Source organism: Syngnathus acus, chromosome 24, assembly GCF_901709675.1.
Source record: "Syngnathus acus chromosome 24, fSynAcu1.2, whole genome shotgun sequence".
In the NCBI taxonomy this organism is placed as follows: domain Eukaryota; kingdom Metazoa; phylum Chordata; class Actinopteri; order Syngnathiformes; family Syngnathidae; genus Syngnathus; species Syngnathus acus.
In genome coordinates, this window is record NC_051108.1 from 5621009 (window position 1) to 5637197 (window position 16189).

General features: G+C 39.2%; 2 protein-coding genes across 5 annotated transcripts; both read left to right on the forward strand.

Annotated features, from left to right (window-relative positions):
- Window positions 1-230: 230 nt before the first annotated feature.
- Window positions 231-2850, forward strand: gpr63 (G protein-coupled receptor 63). The gene is made up of 3 exons (XM_037244114.1): window positions 231-371; window positions 436-518; window positions 1191-2850. The coding sequence occupies exon 3, from the start codon at window positions 1355-1357 to the stop codon at window positions 2510-2512; it is 1158 nt and encodes a 385-aa protein (XP_037100009.1). The 5' UTR covers window positions 231-371; window positions 436-518; window positions 1191-1354; the 3' UTR covers window positions 2513-2850.
- Window positions 2851-4460: 1610 nt separating this feature from the next.
- epha7 (eph receptor A7) lies at window positions 4461-15500 on the forward strand. 4 transcript variants are annotated; one of them, XM_037244106.1, is made up of 17 exons: window positions 4461-4729; window positions 5779-5843; window positions 6206-6875; window positions 6972-7127; window positions 7852-8187; window positions 8277-8404; window positions 9318-9486; window positions 9636-9744; window positions 11083-11138; window positions 11471-11596; window positions 12149-12334; window positions 12520-12581; window positions 12647-12856; window positions 13186-13335; window positions 13426-13619; window positions 13708-13851; window positions 14350-15500. In XM_037244106.1, the coding sequence occupies exons 1-17, from the start codon at window positions 4462-4464 to the stop codon at window positions 14462-14464; spliced, it is 3144 nt and encodes a 1047-aa protein (XP_037100001.1). In that variant the 5' UTR covers window position 4461; the 3' UTR covers window positions 14465-15500. The 4 variants fall into 4 exon arrangements, with proteins under 4 accessions (XP_037100001.1, XP_037100003.1, XP_037100002.1 ...); XM_037244108.1 differs by having other exon boundaries at window positions 11483-11596; XM_037244107.1 differs by having other exon boundaries at window positions 8280-8404.
- Window positions 15501-16189: the final 689 nt, after the last annotated feature.

The window sequence follows — 16189 nt, forward strand, 5'->3', positions numbered from 1 at the left end:
TTGTAATGTAAACGGCAAAGACAAAGTCTTCTAATGTTCCCTTTCAAATTAAGATGCGCTCTTCCAAGACTGACAAATTTTATGACTTGCTTGTGTTTAGTTCTCTGTTCGCATTTAAGATCAATTCCATAGTTTCAACATTTTAATATACTGTATTTTATTAAGAAGTGTAGTAGGCGTAAGAGAAAGAAGGAGGGCGACAGAGAAGAATTATACATGTAGTGCAAGAAGAAGAAGAGGAGGAGGCAACCTCTGGGTAGCAGATCTTGAAGCTTGTGAAGAGGATGGACAATTGAAGTTGCGGAGGCCTTAACAAAAAAGGCTTTGCCACGGCTCGCGGAGATGTCTTCTGTAAAGTCTCGGCAAAACCGGTGCGGTTCATTTAAGGGATGGATGATCGTTTAGGTGTTTTAACATCTGCCTACTGTTCGTTAGCTGGGAGTGGGAAGATGAGCTGCTGAAGAACCCCGACGCTTTGCACGTTTCTTCCTTGCCTTCGACATGGCAGAATTGATCAGGTCAGTTGAAGATAATTTAGATGTGCAGGCTTAATTGGTTTCCACAGTCTTTTGATTTAATTACTTTGTTGTCTTGATTCCGCAAAAAAAAAAAAAAACGTGAAGTGGTACCTCTTAAATCGTGAAACTTCTGTTCTAGGTACGTGACATTTTTTAATCAGCAAGACCAGCTGGAATAAAAGAAGAAAACGGTGTTTCGTTAATGTGTTAAGAATAAAAGAAGTTAAAAATGACCGTTCGTTTTCCTATCCAAAACAATGGAAGGACCTATTGCTGATTGTGCGAAGCGGTGAGCGCCTGTTTAGTGTCGAGCATAGAAATAAAATCTAATAAAATATAAATAAATCAAATCTATCCTTGCAGTGCTTATTTTGCGACGGATTCCCCCATCATCGCTCGCTCTTCTGTCTACTGCTTGATTTGGCGCATCAGCCTGACTACGTCACAGAAGGAAGCGATCACAATTTCCCCATCGGAAATCATTGTATCGTTTAAAATGTACAAAAAAAAACCTATCAATCGGCACCAAAATTTACATGGACATCCCTACTTATGACTACTTCAACATATTAAAAGGATTAGACTTATTTGGCTTTTGGTTCTAAATGAAAACTGATTTTTTTCCAATTGAAATTGCTTTTTGTTAAGTATGCATTTCTGTGTATGTTGTAGGGTCGCAACAATGAAGACATGTTGTCATGAGCTTGGACCACTTGCCTCCATAGTCTTATGTCCTCACCAGTGATGATGCCTGCTCCCCTTGAGGACGACGAGTTCACACCTCTGCTGCTCCTCCTCCTCTACTGGCAGGGGACGCCAGTCTCTGCTGCCTCATTATGGGCCACCTGAAGCTTTCCGCAACGCTGCGAGACAACATCCTCATGGCGAACAATTCCCTTGGCTCCCAGGTGCCTCCAAATCCTAAACCAACAGCCGTGACCCCAGAGATCCTTAACGGCATTAGTCTACCCCTGCAGGTTTTCTTTGGCTTTGTTATGGTCGGAATTTTGCTGTTTGCTCTATTAGGGAACATGGTGGTGTGCCTGATGGTCTACCAGAGATCATCTATGCGCTCGGCTATTAACCTTCTCTTAGCGAGCCTTGCGTTTGCAGATATGATGCTTGCCATTCTCAACATGCCATTTACGTTAGTTACCGTCATGACTACTGACTGGATTTTTGGGGAGGTTTTCTGTCGGATTTCAGCCATGTTCTTTTGGCTCTTTTTAATGGAAGGAGTGGCTGTTCTGCTTATAATAAGCATAGACCGCTTTCTCATTATTGTCCAGAAGCAAGATAAGCTGAGTCCACAGAGTGCCAAAGTGCTTATACTAGTCACATGGGGAGTTGCTTTTTTTTTCTCCTTTCCTTTAGCGATTGGTTCCCCTCGCCTACAGATCCCCCCAAGGGCACCTCAGTGTGTTTTTGGCTATAGCACTCAACCAGAATACCATGCTTATGTATTGATTTTAATGCTAGTCTTCTTCTTTATACCCTTCATGGTCATGTTGTATACATTCATGGGAATTCTAAACACCATCCGTCACAACACAGCTCGTATCCACAGCCACCCGGACAGCACGTGCCTGAGCCAAGCCAGCAAACTGGGCTTGCTGAGTCTGCAGAAACCCTTTCAGATGAACATCGACGTGAGTTTTAAGACACGTGCCTTTGCCACCATCCTCATCCTCTTCTCTGCGTTTACAGTGTGCTGGGCACCGTTCACTGCCTACAGTCTCGTATCGACGTTCAATGATGATTTCTACAACAGAGACAGTTTTTTTCAAGTCAGCACATGGATGTTATGGTTGTGCTACTTAAAATCAGCCCTCAATCCTATTATTTACTACTGGAGAATCAAAAAATTCCGGGATGCTTGTCTTGATCTCATACCAAAGTACTTCAAATTTCTTCCTCAGCTGCCGGGCAACACAAAGAGGCGTATCCAACCCAGCGCTGTTTATGTTTGCGAAGGACATCGGACTGTGGTTTAAGAGAATCCCATATAAATCAATGTTATTTGACCTACATCCACACTAAACGGCACACTTTAGCCTAGCTAGCTAGCTAACGTGACCCATCGAATAGTTACTGCTGATGATTTGGCCAACTTGTGGTTGTCGAGTGTTGTCGCTAACTATTGGCCAGTTGTGTGTGTATTTTATCCAAAATTAACCATAAATAAGAAAGCTACATAAATGGAAGTTCATGTGTAATAACTACACTGATTTACAGGCACAGTGTACTTTACAAGTGTGATGGTAGATGAAACTTGCTGCAGGAAGACGAGACAAAATGAAGATTAAATATTCAAGTTTGAAAATCAGCCTACTATGGTGCCAAAATAGTATGTGAATAGTGTGGTGAACTGTAGTTATTGAATTGGGATTAGAAATGCTTATTTTATTTCCACACAAATGACATATTTGCAAAATTTCTTGTTGATGGCCTATTCCACATAGAGCATTTAGTACTTGAACGTTCCAATGAGTATCCCTTCCACAATTCACTTTTGGCTTGTTGAATGACCACTGACAGGAAGCATGCCGTGTTTTTTGCCTTATTACAGTTACTGTATATAATAACCTATACCCTCAGACTGCAGTAAAATGAAATACCGTAATCCCTCGTTTATCGCGGATAATTGGTTCCAAAAACCACCCGCGATAACAAGTACTGGGCAGGCTAACGAGTTAGCGGAAATATGCTAATTCGCGATCATGCTAAAACGCGAAAACGGACTTCTAAAGGAATGTAAACGAACATTTGGAGCAATTGTCCTAAAGGTTAGGCACGTTTCCTCAGTTTAGAAGTTTTATTTTGACTTTTAAATGTTTTTTTAATTTGGAAAAAAAAATCAGTGATGTAGTGAAGATAAAGGAAAACGCGAAGTACCGAGGGATCACTGTACTTCTAATTGAATTGCGTGATGCATTTAATAAGTGTCGTACTTTGTTTTTGATATTTTATTATGAAGGCAGGCCGTTATTAGGTTTGAACTGGCCTTCCATTTTGAAGTTCGGTGTCATGAAACAAATAGCATTGAGTTTAACTGCATAGAACAGACTTTATCTAAGGTGAATATTGCCGTTTTTATGGCTCTCTTTGGACCTCCTACACACTTTTCTTTTTTTAACTGCCTTTAGATGTGCCTGTTTAGTCTGAACGCTGCTCTATCTCATGGTGAGACTGTGCAATTGTACTGTACATTACTGTACTGTTGATTGTAATAAAGAAATGTACATTTCTACCTTGGTAAATTGTCCTAAAAGAATCGGTTGTTCACTTCTGTCATCTTACAGTGTAAGGGGTGTCAAACTAATTTTTTTCGTGGGCCACATTGTAGTCATAGCTTCTTTCGGAGGGCCATTATGACTGTCAACCCAAATAAATGTATGAGCAAGTAAAAGCTACAAAACAAACTGACAAATAACTCGTTTTCAAATCAGATGAGTAAAAACTGATCAAATATTAAAATGATATTATTAAAAGTGAAGACAATTTGCAATTCTAGTAATGACACAAGAATTTGATGCCCAATTTGTCTTCGCGGGCCACATAAAATCAAATCTTACACTCACAGGGATAATAAATTAGGGTTTATTTTGTTTTCTCCTCTAATTTCTACAATCTTGGTCTGATTCAACTCGTTGCAACTTTAAAATTCCAAAGTGCCAAAAATGCACTTTTTACCCCCCCCATTTATTATCTATGGCCGTTCAACATTCCATATTTTACATCGCTTCGGTAAGGATTTTCAAGATTGCCACGTCCCACAAATTCTACCTTTTCCCCCTTAAAAGACCCACCAAATTTTGAGACAGAGAGACCGCGTCCTTGTTTGGCGAAATCCAAAACATCTCAATTTTCCCCACCCCACTTTTCTCCCTTACGCATTTTCTTTCCAAGGCTATAATTGGACAACCCCCCCATCTGTCTGCGAATGCTATCACCATTTCCAGTGTCTCCCTCCTTCCCAACAGCAGCAGCACGGCACTGTTTCTGTGAGGAACAACACGATTTGAAACATACAACACCGGTCGGCTCCGTATGGAAAGCACCGTCGGTGCTAAAGCGAATTACTGGCGGCTTTAGATTGACAACCAAGGCTTGCAGCATGCTCTCCGTGTTCATCTCTTGTCCGTGGATTGCATTTTACCTTCATTTATGGGTTTTAGTAAACCTCGGGGACGCACTAACGGCAAAGGAAGGTAAGTTTCAAGTTGTTACTTTTAATCGTCCTATTGCATTCATCGTCTGGCCAGAGAATCGGAAACGCGTCGCACACCTTAATATATTGTATATTCTCTTTCTGTGGATTTGATGAAAAATGCAGATGTTTAATTCAATCATAAGGTTGGTGTGTGGGAACATTAACGCCGTCTGCTCCTGCACGGCTAATTTCCGGTGTTTTTTTTTTTTTTTTTTTGTCACTGCAAATAATAGTCTAGATTAAAGTGAATAAGTTAACAGGTTATTCTAACAATCGTTATTGTCAATCAAGGTGCTGTTAGCGAATCGATGGTTTTAGCATGCGTGTTGAAAACGAGTGGTCCATTTAAGGGGGTTTTCCTCCGAGGAGTCTGTCTGTTGTATGGCATTCCTTTCTCGCCTTGGATTTTGAAAGGGACTCGCAGCAGGCTCGGGTTCATACAGGTATTAAGGCCATGAAAAGCTACATGTAATTATAATAAAATGACAAATACAAAATTAAGCAGTCGATCAAGGCAAGGCAGGAGACGATCAATCGGGGATGGCTCGATTTTTTTTTTCTCCTGGGCTAAAGGGGGGCTTCACCGATAAATAGGGCTGCAGAGAAAATAAGTCACAAATATATTTTAAAATATCAAATAAATGCTGAAGGGACTCAACTCGCTTGTTCATGCAACCTTAAAATTTTGGAGTCATACATACTAGGAAAAAAAACCGGATAATTTTTTGAGTTTTTGAGTAGATTTTACTAGTTTATTTTTTGTTTTATTTTATTTTTCTAAAGTCATTCATATACTAATGCACTTTGGTGCCTGAGTGGCATGGCTCAGGTGGCCATTTCTCTTGAGTAAATTAATTGTTATTGTTTGCACAAATCTCCTTGTAAACTTAGAATTTCTGAGCGCAAAATCTAGTAAATATGACTCGATTGTTTTTTTTTTTACAGCATAGCCTTTACTTGAAAACATTTCTTATGTTCTGCATAGTGTACGTACCTACCGCAATTGCTCCTAGTGATATGTAACCACCTGCTTCTTGGTCCTTTTAGTGGTTCTGTTGGACACCAAGGCACAGCAAACAGAACTGGAATGGATTTCCTATCCTCCCAATGGGGTAAGTGTGCACATTCTGACTTGTAACATTATGAATTGGTATTGAGAACGAGAAGTAATTTTTCGACATGCATTCTAAGCTTAGCTATTATTATTATTATTATTATTATTATTATTATTATTACACCAACATTCCAAATGGGCACACATTTATTATTTTATTATTGTCAAGTTATTGTTTTCCAGGGTAAAAGCAAATATTTGCAAATGATTTGCTTTGATTCACCACAAAAATAATAAGTCTGTTTACATGTAGGACTACAAAAACTGAAAAAAAAAAGAAAAACAATCTAAAGAAGAAAAATATTTTCTGTTGAATAATTTATTAATTGTTGCACCTCCATTCTTTATTATTTTTTTTAGTGGGAAGAGATCAGCGGCTTGGATGAGAGCTACACACCCATTCGCACATACCAGGTCTGCAAAGTCATGGAGCCCAATCAGAATAACTGGCTTCGGACTAACTGGATCGAAAAGGGCAATGCGCAAAGAATTTTTGTGGAACTAAAATTTACCTTAAGGGATTGTAATAGTTTACCTGGTATGGTGGGAACTTGCAAGGAGACGTTCAACTTGTATTACCAGGAAACCGATTCGGAGGTGGGTAAGAATATGCAAGAGACCCAGTATGTTAAAATTGACACAATTGCAGCAGATGAAAGCTTCACTCAGGGCGATCTCGGTGAGAGGAAGATGAAACTCAACACTGAAGTGCGCATAATTGGCCCTCTATCCAGGCAAGGCTTTTACCTTGCCTTTCAAGATGTAGGGGCGTGCATTGCCCTGGTCTCTGTCAAAGTATATTACAAGAAGTGCTGGTCCATCATCGAGAACCTGGCCATATTTCCAGACACCACGACAGGATCGGAATTCTCCTCCCTAGTGGAGGTGGAGGGAATATGTGTGAACGATGCGGAGGAAGAGGCTGATAACTCTCCCAAGATGCACTGCAGTGCTGAAGGGGAATGGCTTGTGCCTATTGGGAAATGCATATGCAAAGCAGGATTTCATCAGAAAGGAGACGCATGTGAACGTGAGTTGATTTTCTTTTCATAATCAGGGCGAGATGTAAGCACACAGTTAAATCCCAATGTTGTACTGACTTTTCCTTTTGTCTTTTGATCAACAGCGTGTGGTCGTGGGTACTACAAAAGTTACTCCCAGGAGCTACTATGTTCTCGGTGCCCCTTGCACACCTTTACTGAGCACGAGGGGTCCCGGCGCTGTGAATGTGATGACGGCTACTACAGAGCATTCACTGACCCTCCTTCCTTCGCCTGCACAAGTAAGTCTGACCTGGTTGTTGTTCGGCATATGTAAAGGAAATGAACATGGCTGAAAATACAACATTAGGTTCCTAATGTAACAGCTATACTACCTTCCACTCTCCTTCTAAAACACAGGTGTCAAACCCAAGGCCCTGGGGCCAGATACGGCCCGCCACATCATTTTATGTGGCCCGCGAAGACAAATTGTACATCAAATTTGTGTCATTACTAGACTTGCAAATTGTCTTCACTTCATTTATTTGGGTTGACAGTCATAATGCCCCTCCGAAGAAAACTGACTACAATGCGGCCCGCGACAAAAATGAGTTTGACACCCCTGTTCTACAACATAGGTGTCAAACCTAAGGCCCGGGGGCCAGATACGGGCCGCCATATCATTCTATTTGGCCCGCGAAGACAACATTTTGCATCGAACTAGTGTCATTACTAAAATTACATTAAATTGTCTTAAAAAAATAAAAACATTGCTAGCAATTTTTATTACCATTCGTCTTTTTAAATTTTTGAAAATTTTGCATCGAATTTGTGTCATTACTAAAATTACAAATTGTCTTAAAAAAATCAAAACATTGCTAGCAATTTTTATTACCATTCGTCTTTTTATATTTTTGAAAAAAAAATACTCTAAAATATCCATCCATCCATATACTTTAATGATAATTATTATACTTTAATCTAAAATAGTCTCACACTGACTTCTTGGATGTCTACTCCTGATAGGACCTCCTTCGGCGCCACAGAATCTAGTCTACAACATCAACCAGACAACTCTTAACCTGGAGTGGAGTCCACCGGTCGACACTGGTGGCCGCAATGATGTAACATACAGGGTTCGCTGCCAGCATTGTAACTGGGAACCTGAAGAGTGTAAACCGTGTGGGCCAAATGTCGCCTACTTCCCTGAACAGTCTCAATTAGTAGACACTTACGTAACGATCGTTGATCTCTTGGCCCATGCAAACTACACTTTTGAGGTGGAGGCTGTCAATGGAGTGTCTGAGCTAAGCCGCACGCAAAGGCTGTTTGCTACAGTTCGTATCGCCACTGGACAAGCAGGTAAGGACTGATATCTAATCATTTGATCATTTCTTATTTGGTGTAAAATCAGACCAAGAGGATCTAGGAACAAAATCATGTTCTTTCAGAAGCACCATCACTGGTCAGTGAGGTCGTCAAGGAGAAAGTGCAGCAGCGCAGCGTCCAGCTTTCATGGCAGGAGCCCCGACAACTCAATGGAGCCATAACAGAATATGAAATCAAATACTATAAAAAAGTAGGTCAATTTTTCCTCTTTATTTATATTCCAATTCATATTTCTTTTACAGTGGCAAATACTGTGGCAATTTGAATGGAGTAGCAAGTTGGCCATAAAAAAAAAAAAGAAAGACGAATTATTAATGCTTTGGGTCGAGTCTACTAACTATAAACATACAACAGAGAAAAAAGATGAACACACTTAACAAAAGGTACTACAGAACGTTAACACAAACATAACAAATACTTTTTTTCAATTGTTGCCTTGACGCATTTAAAAAAATAAAAATAAAATGTATCCCCCAATTGCTTGTCTAGAATGATTCCACGCCCCACTCAGTTGAGCCCCCCACGCCACATCCGGGATCAAAAGTGTGTAACTTGAAAAACCTTTGAAATGGAAAATAGAGAGATCTTAAAATGGAAAGAAAGAAAAAAAACGATTTGAAACAACAACAACAAATAAAGATTTGAAACTGCAAAATAAGAGTGGATCTGAAAATATAAAACATGCAGCTGAAAAAATAAGACCTCAAATGTAAATGGTAGTGAAAGTGAAAATAAGATATTTTAAATAAATTATTATTATTATTATCATAATATTTTAAATCGATGGACGGATTGATGGATGGGCGGGCGGGCGTGTTGGGCGGATGGCCACCCAAAAACTTCACAGTTTATGAAATATTCTTTTTTTTGTTGCGATCATATATTGAGCACTGTGGAATTGACTGAATCCTAATTAAAAGCTTTGAAAATAAATATTGAAAAATATCTTTTAATGAAGCTAAAAACTGAAACATAGACTCTTTTGAGTTCATATTTTTATATGTGAACTTACACTGTATATTACTGCTCAAATCTTAATTTTATAGTTTATCTGACCGAATTATAAAATGTTTGATTTTATTCTTGTTTAATTTTTACTCTAGGATCAGAAGGACCGAACCTATTCTACAGTAAGGGCCAAATCCACATCAGCAACTGTCAACAATCTGAAACCCAGTACAGCCTATGTTTTCCAAATAAGAGCCTTCACACAGAAAGGATATGAAACTTTTGGGCCCAGATTAGAAATAACAACAAAGGAAGAGGCAACCGGTAAGGTCTACCATTGCACACTTTATTTCCGCTGTGTCATCAAATATGTGCATTTCCTCATTTATCCTTCGTGGAATTTTTTTTTAACTCTGAGCATTTCTATTTTTCTGCATGTTTGTCTGTTTATTTGTGCGTGTCCCTCTTATCAGCTGCAATTGTCTCCAGCGAGCCGAACCCTGTCATCATCATAGCAGTGGTAGCAGTGGCAGGAACCATAATCCTGGTGTTCATGGTGTTTGGCTTTATCATCGGGAGAAGGTATGCTCTCTCGAGCTCCACTGACTCGCCACTTTTGTGAGTCGGATTGGCTTTTCTGTCATTCACAATTCTTGTAGTCACTTCACATACACACACACATATATATATATTTATATATATATATACACAGTAATCCCTCGTTTATCGCGAATAATTGGTTCCAAAAACTACCCGCGATAAGTGAAATCCGCAAAGTACGGTCACCAACAAGAAGTACTGGGCAGGCTAACGAGATAGCGGAAGGATGCTAATCGTGCTAACACGCGAAAACAGACTCCTAAAAGAATGTAAACAAACATTTGGAGCAATACTACATTGTCCTACAGGTTAGACACATGTTTCCTCAATTTAGAAGTTTTATTTTGACTTTTAAATGTTTTTTTTTAATTTGGAAAAAAAAATCCGCGATGTAGTGAAGCCGCGATAAACGAACCGCGAAGTAGCGAGGGATGACTGTATGTGTGTGTTTATATGTGTGTATATATATATATATATATATTACAGTGCGATGCATGCGTGCAAAATATGCAGCATGAGAATATATCTTATACAGCCGTGTTGAAAATGTGGGCCAGCACACTCACTCAAAAACTGCAGCAACGATTCCCTCCGTGCACTGAAATGACCCAGATGCAAGGAAATGCAGAGTTGATTCGCGTTTTGTCCCAGATAATATGGCAAGAGTCTGTCTCGTAAATGGTTCCAAGTCATCCCATTCAAAAGCTCCAAAGTTGCATTACTGAAAATACATTGTCTTGATAACGTTTGTGTATGGCATTTTAAAAATGTTTACAAATATTTGTTAGTCCGATGGCCTTTCATTTTGCTACACCTCACAAGCACGGTTAGTCACAACAGTGCTGGTTTGCACTAGCCCTGCAGACGTGATCTTTAATAATAATCAGCCATGCAATGTGTCTCATAAATTATTCTGTGCATGGACTTCTGTCTGTAGTTTGTACTTTCATCTTAATCCTGGGTGCACCAAGTTAGAAGATCAGCTTCCTCATTGGTTTGTGTGAGCAATTAAGTTTGCACCACTTTTTAAACACGCAAACATTTTTTAAATTGGGCCCAAGAGTGGATTTTTTTTTTTTAATGAAGTATTTATGATGGCAATCTTGGCAGGTTTTTTTTTTTTTTTTTGTCTACATGGGCGTAATTATTTTCAAATATAAATTCATCGGAGACCCACCAACGTCTCTTAATGAGTTGTATTGAGTTGTACATTTTCTAAAATACAGTAAGAATTATTGTTTGCTACATTGATGTCATTAAATATGTTTATTTATTCTCTGCAAGATCTAATAGCACTCTTCTCTTCTTATTCTACTGCAGGCACTGCGGATACAGTAAAGCGGATCAAGAGGGAGACGAGGAGCTTTACTTTCAATGTGAGTGCATAAACGGTACTTGTCCATAAAAAAATAATGTTCCCAGGAGGGTAAAAAACCCAACAAAACATATAAAGCCAGACAGTTTAAAGAAGAGTGTGTGTGTGGACAGGTTCCTTGGTTTTAAGTGCTGCTTCTCAGCAAAGTTTTTTTTTTTAAACACTGATACACCACCCACTAATGAAAGCCCTGGAGACACCACTTCAGAAAGCTCCCCCAATTGAAACAGGGATGATACACTCTAGTGGCAAAGTGCTGATTTGAGAAAGAAAGGACGACTACAATGCCATAGGTGATCTGATGTTACTGCTAAATCCACTATTCTTATTCAGTTAAATTTCCAGGCACCAAAACATATATTGACCCTGCAACCAATGACGACTCAAACAGAGCTGTTCATCAATTTGCCAAGGAGCTGGATGCATCCTACGTTCAAATTGAACAGGTTATTGGAGCAGGTGAGTCCTCCCATCTCATGGATGGATGGATGGATGGAAACCATATACCGTAATTTTCGGACTATAAGCCGCACCGGACTACAGTGATCCCTCGCTACTTCGCGTTTCATTTATCGCGGCTTCACTACATCGCAGAATTCTTTTCCAAATTAAAAAAAAAACATTTAAAAGTCAAAATAAAACTTTTAAATTGAGGAAACGTGTCTAACCTTTAGGACAATGTAGTATTGCTCCAAATGTTCGTTTACATTCCTTTAGAAGTCCGTTTTCGCGTGATAGCACGATCGCGAATTTGGCATCTTTCTGCTAACTCGTTAGCCTGCCCAGTACTTCTTGTTGGTGACCGTACTTTGCGGATTTCACTAATCGCTGGTGGTTTTCGGAACCAATTATCCATGATAAACGAGGGATTACTGTATAAACCGTTCCAGCTAAAATTCGTGATTCAAGGTTCAAAATTTGCAAAAAAAAGTCACGGCATATAGTCTGAAATTTACGGTAATCAAGATAATGAGTCACAAATTATTGGTCCTTTATCTTCAACTCATACAGGACAATTCGGGGAGGTATGCAGTGGACGGCTAAAAGTACCTGGAAAGCGAGACGCTGCAGTCGCTATCAAAACATTAAAAGTGGGTCATACAGAGAAGCAGAAAAAAGACTTCCTGTGTGAGGCCATCATTATGGGACAGTTTGACCACCCCAATGTTGTGCATCTTGAGGGAGTGGTAACAAGAGGTAACGTGTGAAATGCTGCCTTACACTCTAAAAACAGTTGGGTTATTTCATTAAATCAATTTTTGGGTTGGTCATAATTTGGTTCAAATGAACTATTTTTTGGGTTAAATTTAAATAAATTTTATTTTTTGTATGTTCTTTTGTGCCAAGCAATGTACGGACTGTAATCGATACTCTTTCTGCAGGAAAACCAGTGATGATTGTTTCAGAGTTCATGGAGAACGGCTCATTAGATGCCTTCCTAAGAGTGAGTATCATGAGTATCTCAAATTCCCAGGAAGGAATAATAATTGCTTGTTTTTCCCTGCATAGATACACGACGGTCAGTTCACAGTCATTCAGTTGGTCGGGATGCTGCGGGGCGTAGCAGCAGGGATGAGATATCTTGCCGATATGGGTTACGTCCATCGAAATCTGGCTGCTCAAAAGATCCTTGTCAACAGCAATCTTGTGTGTAAAGTGTCTGACTTTGGCCTCTACAGGATAATAAATGATGATCCTGAATCTGTCTACTCAACCACCGTAAGTCAATTGAAGCAATTGCCTTCTCTAACAGTTGTCAATAGTCTTGTGATGCAAATGAAAAAATGATGCGATGAAAAAAAATGCTAGTCATTAACTCATCCACTACCATTGACGACTATAGACGTCAATTTGTAACTGGGCTAGCAGTGAATAAGTTAGATGTAGTGAAGACACGCGGGCAGTTAGAGGTTAGAGAGGACTATGCAGAAGATACTTAAAAGGCGATGTGCTGTGACGACCCCCAACGGGGAAAGTTGAAAAGAAAATATCTTTCAGCATTCATATCGTGTTGGAAAATTGTCACTCAACTATATTTTTCTGAACAGGGTGGAAAAATATCATTACGATGGACTGCTCCAGAAGCTGTCCAGTTCCATAAATTCACCTCTGCAAGTGATGTGTGGAGTTATGGTGTTGTCATGTGGGAGGTCATGTCCTTCGGAGATAGACCATATTGGGACATGTCTAATCAAGATGTGAGTAGCTTTGCAGTCAGGTCGGCATTGTAAATGAGAATCTGGCCGTGTAACACAAGCTAGATACTCAAGGCAGTTTTCAATCTCCAGGTCATAAAAGCTCTTGAGGAGAGCTACCGTCTTCCAGCGCCCATAGACTGTTCCCCGGGCTTGCATCAGCTTATGTTGGATTGTTGGAAGAAAGACCGAGGAGAGCGTCCCAAGTTTGATCAGATAGTCAGCATTCTTGACAAGATGATCCGGAACCCCAACACACTGAAGACACCAGTTGGAACTTCTACAAGGTGAAGAACATCAAACATAAAATTATTTTCATCACATTTTTAGTAACCACTGGAGTCTTATCAATTTGTTGATTTTCTCATCCCACAGACCATTTAGTCAACGCTCCACTAATAAGAGCATACCCAACTCGGTGGAAGACTGGTTGATATCCATCAAGATGGAGCGGTACAGAGACAACCTTACAGCAGCTGGCTACACTTCTCTGGAATCTGTGGCCAGAATGTCAACTGAGTAAGTAGACCAAGAGTCACCAATCTTAATCTTCGGAGTCCAGTGTTCTGCATTATGTCTTCCTGAAGGCAACACATCTAATTCAACTGATCAGGATCTTTATAAGAATTTCAGAAATACAGTAATCCTTCGTTTATCGCGGATAATTGGTTCCAAAAACCACCCACGATAAGTGAAATCCGCGAAGTACGGTCACCAACAAGAAGGACTGGGCAGGCTAACGAGTTAGCGGAAAGAAGCTAATTCGCGATCGTGCTAACACGCGAAAACGGACTTCTAAAGGAATGTAAACGAACATTTAGAGCAATACTATGTTGTCCTAAAGGTTAGACACATGTTTTCTCAATTTAGAAGTTTTATTTGGACTTTTAAATGTTTTTTTAATTTGGAAAAAAAACCGCGCGATTTAGTGAAGCCGCGATAAACGAAACGCGAAGTAGCGAGGGATCACTCTACTAATGAAAAATTGATTAACTGATGCATTGTTGTGTCTTCCAGGGATGTCATGAGGTTGGGAATTAGACAGGTGGACCATCAGAAAAAGTTGATGAGCAGCATTCAAACAATGAGATGCCAGATGTTGCATCTTCACAATACAGGTGTTCAGGTCTGATGACGGCAAATACAGAACTTTTATCAAGTGTTGACTGAAATAGGACCTGGTTTGATTCAGAATAAATGGACATCTGATATCAGATTCCCGGACCTGCACACAGCGTGAAAAAAAGATTGTGGGCACCAAGTGGAGGAAGAAATGCAAAAAAAATCAATAATAGCAATCTCTTATTTTCTTATTTTAAATGAGCTAATGAACACATATCAAATGTATTGAAAACAATGTTTTTAACTTAATGACTTAGTCACCTGCACACTATGGCAATGTTTTCTTCTTTAAAAAAAACAAAAAATTAAATGCACACTTTTTTTTTTCCCTCCCCATAATTTTTTCAAAGTGTCACAGTGCATAAAGAATTCATATTTCCTTCTTCTTGGACTCGGAAACAGGGTTTACTCAGTGTATATGGAGGAAGCCTCCAAAGGTTACATTTTCTATTGAAACAGACTATCTGAAACTTCATGTCAAACAAATTTTCAATTGAAATATTTGTTAAAATATACAACACTGATATTTTTCTAAATAGAAGTCCTTGACTCTTTTTCACAGTAGCAAGCAATATTATAAGAAATTTGCACAAAGACTTCATTGAACCAACAACAATAATATCTTGTTTTGCCATCATTTTGCCTAAATGTTGCACAGTTCTGTGTAGGGAATTTCAGCTACAAAAACTGTGCATCTCTTAAAAATTGAGAAGGGTGGATGTACTATTACTGCCTTAAAATGCTGTTTTACGTGTCACCACTATTTGGACAAACTGTTAAAATGATTTCTGTGTAGTTTGAGTGTATGTCAATCGACTTTGTTTTCTTTGTCATAGCTGAACTTTGCACTGCGAGAGCACAGGTTAAAGCGACAAATTCTGGTGTAAAAGAAGGAATGAAGTGAACAAAGCAATAATTATCAGGTTCAAATGAATTTCTAAAGGTGCTAGTTATGTGTGCTAAGAGGAGGCGCACCTCAAAGTTTCTATCTGTGTCCACCAAACATGCTGTCTGATAATCACCATAAAATTGTGGTATTAAAATTACTTGACTAAGAATTCATTCACTGCCGACCCAGTTAATATATTTGACGTCTATAACCGTCAATGGCACTGAATGAGTTAAGATTGCAAATATGTGAAATGCATTTAATTTACTCAATGTGATTTTTTTTTTTTATATGAGTATCAGAAACTAGAGATAAATGCTGTCGAACAAATGTGTTAATTTGGTACCATGACCTCAAAGCTCAAAAACAATTCCAGTTGAGTGTTTACAAAATCTTATTAAAGCAAGATGAGGTAAATTTGTTATTGCATTTCGTGGATATTTAGATTGACTCACTATGTGTAAATCAGTACCACTCATCAAAAAATAGGTCAGAGGCAACTTTGCTTTCTCCTGTTGTGGCACTCCTGCTCTCGTATGAAACATTTGAAAAAAGTGTTCAAAAGGCAGAGAAATTAACCAGATCCTTGGAGCTGTTTGTTGGATTTAGATTATTTGGTGGACAATTAATTTTCCGAATCATGCAACTTAAATATGAATTTTGGTTTCATTTTATAAAACAGTCAATTGTATTGTTTCAATAAGATCCAGTTTGCTGCTGCACATAATGTGAATTTAACAAATAAAAACATCCATCCATCCATCTTCTGTACCGCTCAGTCCCCACGGGGGTCGCGGGCGTGCTGGAGCCTATCCCAGCGTCATCGGGCAGTAGGCGGGGGACACC